At 35.1% G+C, this 8,972-nt stretch overlaps 1 protein-coding gene across 4 annotated transcripts; it reads left to right on the top strand.

Moving 5' to 3' along the window:
• The first annotated feature begins 783 nt into the window (after positions 1-783).
• On the top strand, positions 784-8,115 carry LOC133870941 (uncharacterized). 4 transcript variants are annotated; one of them, XM_062308240.1, is made up of 10 exons: positions 784-940; positions 1,607-1,693; positions 1,822-1,936; positions 3,024-3,060; positions 3,204-3,273; positions 3,496-3,600; positions 5,335-5,485; positions 5,594-5,676; positions 7,475-7,568; positions 7,651-8,115. In XM_062308240.1, the coding sequence occupies exons 2-10, from the start codon at positions 1,669-1,671 to the stop codon at positions 7,730-7,732; spliced, it is 762 nt and encodes a 253-aa protein (XP_062164224.1). In that variant the 5' UTR covers positions 784-940; positions 1,607-1,668; the 3' UTR covers positions 7,733-8,115. The 4 variants fall into 4 exon arrangements, with proteins under 4 accessions (XP_062164224.1, XP_062164222.1, XP_062164225.1 ...); XM_062308238.1 differs by having other exon boundaries at positions 1,607-1,699; XM_062308241.1 differs by lacking the exon at positions 784-940 and adding an exon at positions 1,145-1,325.
• Positions 8,116-8,972: the final 857 nt, after the last annotated feature.

Below are 8,972 nucleotides of genomic sequence, written 5' to 3'. Positions count from 1 at the left end.
TTAACTTAATAGACTAAATTAAAAGAATTTCATGCTAACTTTTGGCCTTTTAAGATAGAGAAGTGTTTTTTTTAACACCCCCATTTCTACACCTTCCCAAAACCCAATGTGTTTTGAGATTATTTATTTATTTTCATTTTTAAAAAAAAAAGAGAAAAAGAATCAAAAGGGAGATGTATGGTGAGTGTAAAAGAATCCCTCATCAAAAAGATATGCCTCATTTATTTATTGGACGAAGATTTATTCCAAATTGGGTTGGAAAAATTCAATTTATAAAAATTTCATACGTCCATTTGCATGTGAAAAGCGTGTTTTTTTTTTTTTTTTAATTGCAAAGAGAAAGTTGGAATAAATTTGATTAAGAATGTATTTTGTAAATTTGATTAAGAAAGTATTTGCTCTTCCAATTTTTTCACTTGGGAACTAACTTTTGAAAAGAATAAAAAATTGAAAAAGTGTAGCATTTTTCTTTTTATAGATTAGGTTGGAGGACTCTGTGCTTATTTATATGTGTGTGTGTGTTTTTTTTTTTTTTTAAATAATTTAAAAAGAAAAAAAAAAGGTTTGAGATTGAACCTCACTTACCCTAGTGGAAGGTTTGAGATTGGTGCCCCTATTTTACACTAAAGGGAAGAGAGAGAGAGAGAGAGAGTAAAAAAAAAAAGAAAAAGCAAATGTGAACGTAGCAGAAGGGCAGTTTAGTCATACAAAATTACAAATGGCATTTCTAGGAAAATTGAAAGGCAGTTTAAGAAAATGACCAGTTTTTGGATTTTCTGGCTTTTTTTGTGCGTAACGTGTCTGCAGGGTTTATGTCTGAACTCTGAAGTATGAACAAACAAAAGAAAAGGAGGTGAGAGAAAGTTTGTGTGAAGCAAAGAAAGGCAAATCAAAGAGGAAAAAGAAAAGCCCAAATGCTTTTGGGTTTGTTCCACACCAGGTTGGTGCAAAAAGCTTAAGCCCCACTTCACCTTTTCACCTCTATATTCAATAGTATTTCCTTTTTTTTTTTTTTTTTTTTTTTTTTTTTTTTTTTAAAAAAAAAATCAGATCTTTTATACACTTGCAAGTTCGCCACTTTCATTGCCTCATTGGCCCTGTGGATATTTGAATTTCTGGTTTTGTTAGTCAATGGTTATCTGCCATTCATTAAAAAGTATATATATAAATTTAAATGCTTTGTGTGTTTGAGCTGGGGGAGGGGATAAATTTTTATTTATTTATAGGGGTTAATAGTCTTGGGTTGCTGTAGTTGAAGTGCTTTACTTTACAAACTGTCCACAATCATAGATTCCCTTGCTCTGTGCATTGCAAACTGAAACTCTGTAAGCTCATTTTCTGCATTGATGTGCTTTGATATGTTTGTGGATTCTTTTGTCATAAAGAGTTCCTGCTTTTTTGCCTCCGTTCTTTTTATCTCTTTTCTTTTTCTGGGTGCCTTTCACTATCTATGAGTTTTATTTTTTTATGAATTTTCAGACACTGTATAACTGGTGTAAGCAGGAATAGCTGATGGAAATTCATGGGTTTTATTTCCTTTTTCACCCTGCCATATGGGCTATAAGCCTATAAGTAGAGTGGCCAATACTGATTTTATTCATTGCAGGAGCTCAACTTAACCATTGCAATAAGTGGCCTGCACTGCAGCAAACATTTGGCTGAGAAAAAATGAGCTACGGCAGCTCCAATACAGGTTCTGGTTAGTTTTTATCCCTGCCAATCTCTCTGTCATCTGTGTACGTTTGTTAGGTTCTAGCCAGTTAATTCATCTTTATGCCTTCGGGGTCTTGTGGTTTTAACTTTGTTGCTCCAATGTTTCAGGCAGTGGAACTACTACAAGGACATTCGAGTTTGGGAGGACCCATGTGGTAAGGCCCAAAGGGCGGCACCAGGCCACTATAGTTTGGCTACATGGCCTTGGTGATAAGGGCTCAAGGTATTAATGCAAGTTCTTTACTGAATCTACCCTTGCTGATGATGGCAATTCTAGCAATAATGATTTCAAGATGGGTTTTTCTTTTTACTGTTTCCATTTTATTTAGTTATTTTGCATAGGAAATACTATAGTGTATTATAAGTTGGTTAGTAAGTGGATTTGGAAATTGTACATGTACTTGAGTTATAGCTTGTCATCTCAGTATTATGATGTGGTCTAACTATCAAGCTTTTGCTCCATAATGGTTCTGTGAACGTGCATGGATCAATCATTATGAAATTGAAGATTTTGAGATTTAATAATCCCCACATGAATACATCTATTCCATACTTTTTTAGCAGCAATTGGTTTGAATCGTCCCTTTCTCATTTCCTTGAGCATATTCCTTCTTTGTTAGTGGTGAGCTTCTTTTGTATCCAAAGAAACAAAAGGGAGTAAGAAAATATCAATGTCTTGTCCTGTTCTGCTGAAGAAGTTTGTTGTTTATTTAAGTTCTTGACCTCTATATCCCTTTCTAGAAGATTCTCATTCTGATTGATTTGATGGGGGAGGGCAATAACGCAGTCAACTAAAAAACAAATATCTATTTGTCATATTCTTCCGTCCTCTCTTCTTGATTCTAAGTTATGCTGGGGAGCCTTGAATCCAAACACTTCATATGCCGATTTCTAGAATGGGGGACCACTTCCTCACTAGGTTGGTCTTCCTTTAAACTTGGCAAACAGAAATATATTATTCATTAATGGTAAATATAATACTAATGCTCAAGTAATTAATTATCATTTTTTTAAAAAATATGACAAGACCATACTAAGCTGAGACATTTATAGTGGCATAATGTATGATTATAAATTTTTTGTTAAGGCTTGTTCTCAACTTTGCAAGTGGTCCCAAGTTTAGATAATATTTTTACATTGAATGTTTATTAAATGGTTATATGGCTTCCAAACTTCATGAAATGGTCTGGCAACCCTCTCAGCATCTCAATTCTATCATTTGCTTATACCAGCAATTGTGGTTCTCAGTTGAAATGAAGGTAGCCAATAGTGACTAAGGTGAAATTTAACATTTTTCCTTTGTTTTGCAGCTGGTCCCAGCTCTTGGAAACCCTTCCTCTACCAAATGTAAGAATAAGTATGCCCTTTTCAAGATTCTTAATAGCTCTCTCAACGTATGTACATGCAACATGCATCACCAGCAGCCCTAATTCTTTGGATATCTAGAAGAGTGTATTTATCATCTGTTTCTGCTGAAATTAATATTTCAGATCAAATGGATTTGCCCTACTGCTCCTACTCGGCCAGTAAAATTATTTGGTGGATTTCCCTGCACTGCCTGTAAGATTTGCTGCTTTAAAAATTCTTTCTTTTTTCTACTCTCATCAAAGACCATTAAATTCTTGCTGACTGTAAGTTTTGATATTCCGGCAGTGCATGCACAAAATATATCCAGTAATTTACTGTAGGTTCTATAACAAGAATTTAATCTCTGATTCCATTTCTTTTTCTATTTGGAACTCTGAAGAACATAGTTTAAATTGCTTTGGTGATTTATATCAGGGTGTGACGTCGGAGATTTTTCAGAAGATGCACCTGATGACTTGGAGGGATTAGATGCTTCAGCAGCACATGTTGCCAACCTATTGTCGACAGAGCCTGCTAACAGTAGGTTCTCCTTTGAATCCTTGATAGCTTTGAACACTCTCTTTTTTCAGTTATATGCAACAAACATAGCAGTTTTGGAGTTTAAGATAAAGGGGGCATATATATACTTATATAGGTTGGATTCAAGCTACACCTTGTGTAAATTTAACATTAAATGACCTTTTATTACAAAAATATTTTGTTGAACTCACCATTAGGTTAAATGTCTTGTTTAGTTTCAGCTGAATATTGATTTAATAGAAAATTATTGAGTAATGTGACTTTTGTTAAAGTTACACCTGGTACAACTTGAATCCAACTCATACATATATCTAAATATGTATAAATGTATGTATCTTCATTAAATGGAAAAGCATAGAGTTTTGAAGTTTTGGGAAGATTCATGCATTATTTCCCCCCTTGTTAAAGAACCAAGGTCGAATTATATTATCTCTTTATCCCTTCATCTTTTTGTCCATTTCAGTTTATGACCTTTTTTTTTTTGGCCTTTTTGTTTACTCAGAAAATTCACAAGTTGTGACCTAATAATCAATATTGATTATGCTCAAATTTTTTGCCGCCCCCACCAACCTTCTTTTTTTTTTTTTTTTTTTTTCAGGTTTTAATCTTGGTTGTCCCATTGATGAGTTCATGCATTTTAAGAGTGGGTTTTAACATAAGTTCGCTGTGTTTTTGTACCACATGGATGAGTCTTTTTGGTTTCTTGTCAGCTTTTTTCAACGGGGCACTCTTGTTTTGTTTCTTGTAAACAACCATGGAGCTTTGGGAGTTATATGACACCCGCCCCCTGCGGCTCCCTTGATGATAATCTTTATATCATACTATAGATATTTGCTAAACAAGATGTAAAACCTGTTTATATGCACAAAATGTGAAGTGAAAGAATTTGAATTGTTTTCATGGGGTGTACATTATGCTCCTCAATAAATTGAACTTCTTTTTGCAGTTGTTGTTTATTAAGCGTTCCTTGGAATCTTCCTGTGACTTGCTCAGTTATTTACCACACTGGTTTTGATAAAATAATACTAATCATTTTGAAACTTATGGATTTGGTGATTGAGGAAAAGAAACTAAGAAATTTCCTTGTTTGTGAATCATGTGTAATGAACTGCTTCTGATATATTCTCGTCTTTTCCTGTCAAATGGTTCTCTTCTGAAATTTATAACTGGCCCAAAGTTAGGTTTTAGGGAATACAAGATACTTCACCACCTGTATCCTTTTTTATTTTTTTTCCTTAGTTGTTGTTCTTCAAATATTGTGTATTCTAACCTAATCCTCTGTGATTTCCATGAGGCTCATTAAAATGTCACTTACTTTGTCTATAGAGGTTGTTCAGATTAGCAGAAAGCTGCAGGATCACCGTTGTATCCTTCAGGCTGTTACTCTATGTTTAATAAAATAATTAAGCTAGGAGCAAAATAGTTGTTTAATTTAAGTGACAATTTGAGGATAGTAGCTATAGTTACCGGTGCCCCAGCCTTAGGAGTTTGATCTTTTGCAGCAACTTTCATGTGGGTAGGAGGATGGAAGAAGAGAAACACGGGTCGGGGGGTTTAGTTGGTTTGTACTCTTTCAATTAAGAAGCATGTGCAGTACATCTGAATAATGTCTTTTAATCCTTGTGAACATATAACTATGTGAAAGTGTTATATATCCTAGGCACATATTAAATTATGTTTTATGGAGCATTACCACTACTGCATAGCTTATGTAATTTTACCATTACTGTGCAGTCAAACTTGGTATTGGGGGCTTCAGTATGGGTGCTGCAACTGCGCTCTACTCTGCCATGTGCCTTGTTTCTGGAAACTATGGGAATGGAAACCTTTACCGAGTCAACTTAAGTGCAATTGTTGGTCTTAGTGGCTGGCTTCCGTGTTCAAGGTTTGGCTTCTATGATATATACTTACACAGACAAACCAGCTTGTAATCAATAATCCGCATGCTCTTTGTCATTAAGCAATATGTTCAGCTTATCACTAATATTTGTAGGACCTTGAGGAATCGGGTGGAAGGGTCACATGAGGCAGCAAGACGTGCAGCATTATTACCCATTTTTCTCTGCCATGGTCTAGGTATCCGTATTCAGCTATCAGTTTTTTCTAATGTGATTTCAGTTTGTTTTACTGGAATTTTCCCTTTTTTGTTAATTTATGCTAATGGCCTGATGGGAGCATTTCAAGTCATCTCTTTCTACCGCTTAAGTCATATCAAGAAGCCACCAAGCTGCTGAAAGACTTCTAGTGATATGAAGTTGAATATAACATATCCTCTTATTATTTTTTTATTTTTTTTTAAGTTCTAGTTTGTCAACACGCTTAAGGTCAATCTCCTATTCAAAATACTGAAAAATTGCTTTTAACGATAAGTATTTCTAGATCTTCCATAATCTGCTTATCATAATAGAACTATTTCTGTAGGAGGAAAAACATGCTTGCGTGCTATCTCTTTCTCTCTAAGAGATCATCACATACAGATGCACAAAGTATTCACACAAATGTGTATATATCCTTGTTGGAGCTTTCATTGGAAACTCATATGTTGTCACTAACAGTGTTCTCATTGCTAGTTTTGTCACTGAGTTACCCATCTCAACATCTTCATCTAGCTAGGTTTCTCGATATATCTTGATTGTTTAAAATTTTGTTCCGTGTGTTTTTTCGTTTTCATCTTGCTAAGTCTCTCGATATATCTTGATTGTCCAGTTCAACTTGTATAAGTTGGCCTTTTTTTTTTTTGATAACTAAAAAAAGTTTTATTAGAAAAAGCGTAAGACGCCCTTAAGTACATAGGGAATATACACAGGAACAACCAAAGCCAACCCACAAAAAGCACCCAACAAAACCCTAAAGCTCAAAAAGAGCACCCGAGAACAGCCCACAAAAGAACCCAACAAAACCCACAAGGAGGTAAGCCCTAAAACCCGAAAACCTCTAAACCCACGAGGGCACAAAACCCTACTACATGAGAGCCTTGCCTTTCCCGCACTTAGAGGGAGCGCTTGCAACGCCGTAATTAATGGAACTTTTCAAATTCAAAAGCTCCCTCTTTCCTTTGGTTTTTTGGCGTGCTATCATCTTGTCCCGATGGAATTCATCTTCCATGGCATCAAGGATTGCCAAGGACTCCTCGCCCTGAACCCCGTCCAACTTCCAGTCTAAGGGCAACCCATCCCAAAAATCATCATCCTTCTCCCAAACAACTAATTCCCCATTAAGATCAAACCTGACAGGCCATTCCTGAGATTGAGCGTTGGCCTTTTTAAAAATTCAAACATGTGTTTTGCGTACCATTGTGTTTTCCTCTTCAAAGCATGTAAAGAGACAGGCCCAAAAAAAAAGTCATAATCACATTCATCTATACAAGTCTACCCAGTATGAAATAGCAAATTGTTACTTACATATACATAAAAACTCAGTTGCCTTGGCTTTACTGGTGCTACATGATGTATAGAATATTTATTTCTAGCCTTGGGCTTCCATACATTTTAGAGTATGTACATGCGGACAAATGTAGCATTTTCATTGTAAATAGTTTCTGCATATAGTGCTTTTCTTACACAACCTGTGGAGTTTAAATAGATTGTCTAGGTTATTTGGTAAAGACAAGTCTGTTTAGTAGACTTCTAATTCTCTATATCTTCTGCACCATGATTGAATAAGTTGATTGATACAAGAAGCTTATATATTCTCTGAACCACGATTGGATAAGTTGATCAGTTCAAGATGCTTGTTGGGTTGAACAATGTTTCAAAGGACTCCTGACAATTAAAATTGTGATAGGGTTCAAGCAAATATCCCAGTTGGAGGAAAAACCCACAAAAAAAATATTGCTTTCTCTACAATGGAGATGTAATTCGATTTCATGTTTCAGGTGACGATGTGGTTGCATATGAACACGGAAAGAGATCAGCGCAGACCTTAAGCTCTGCTGGATTTCGAAATCTTACATTTAGAACTTACAATGGGTATTTAACTAGCTTCACTAAGGACTGTGATAGTCTTCTTCTCAATAGTTAGTCTCTAAGGTGCAATGTTGTTATGATGCAGGTTAGGTCACTATACAATCCCCGAGGAGACCGATGCAGTTTGTAATTGGCTGACTGCAACTTTGGAGCTGGAGGGATCCTGATCATACTAGTGGGTCATATTGGAAGTTAAGCATATAAAATAAGGGTTGGAAGGGGCACTCTGGAATAGATGGAGTTGGTTATATGGTTTGCTGCATGTTTGAGTTGCTATTCACTTTTTCCTAAATAAACCTTTTAACCGAGGCTTTCTTGTATTTGGGGTTTGCTGGTCACCAAGGGATTTGTGTTTTTCTTTTTCTTCTTTTTTCAATTTTTGAGGGTGGGGGGTTCATTAGTAGGAAACAAGGAGAAGAAGAAAAAAGGGGGTGAATTTTTCACAAATGGAAATTTTGTTTTATCTTTTTTCTTTTGTGGTACTGATGAAACTCTTAATATCTTTGAGACATTGGACGAATTTGAAATGGGGAATTAATGCTTGAAATTATGGGAATGCAATCGAGCCAAGCTGAACTTGTTGCTGATCTTAGCTTGGTGAAACTATGGCTCAAGCTCAGGTCGTGTTTGACCTAATAAGATGTCATTGGCCACGTGACACTTATTACGTCAGTCAGTTACCCACGTAGATTCTAAACAATTTATGTGTATTGCGCTTCGGCCACAATCAAATTCGTGGTAAGTGTTGCATAAGCTGTTATGTTATAGATTGGAAGGGATTTATAGTTAAAGTTGTAGTTTTATAACTGTTTACGTTTTTTTTTTTTGAAGCTTAAATTTGTGGTGGTTTAAATTCTGATCCCCTGCTTTTACAAACTGAGAAATCGAAGGATGTGATCATTGATTGACTAACCTTATTAATAAAGTCTGTAACTGACATTTAAATATATATGATTTTAACTAAATTTGTAACCTATATTTTTTGAAATCTTTTACTGTTTTCTATAGCTGGGGTAACAAAAAATGCTGGTAAATGTGACATTTATCAGCGTTTCTATCGACTGTTTCTATTTCTCTAAAATAGCAGCATTTTCTGCACAATTGCTGCTAATGTTTATTTGATTAGTGGCGTATATTTTTGCAAAATGTATAATTTTTTAAAGAGTAATACTATTTAGTAAACTGTTTTACCACTGACACAACTAAAATGATGCGACCGTGAAAATGAAACTTTGAATTCTAGAGGACCTCTTTTCTTAGTAAGACCTTTTATGATGGATTTTATCCCATCACTACATGTATATGTATATACTTGTATAGAAGAAATACTATGTGTATATATAGTGTATATATTATATATAGAATATGATACCGGTATTGTGTGCGTATATACACGCACACATATTA

Source organism: Alnus glutinosa, chromosome 6 (assembly GCF_958979055.1).
Source record: "Alnus glutinosa chromosome 6, dhAlnGlut1.1, whole genome shotgun sequence".
Taxonomy (NCBI): Eukaryota; Viridiplantae; Streptophyta; class Magnoliopsida; order Fagales; family Betulaceae; genus Alnus; species Alnus glutinosa.
This window is presented reverse-complemented; position numbering and strand designations above follow the sequence as displayed.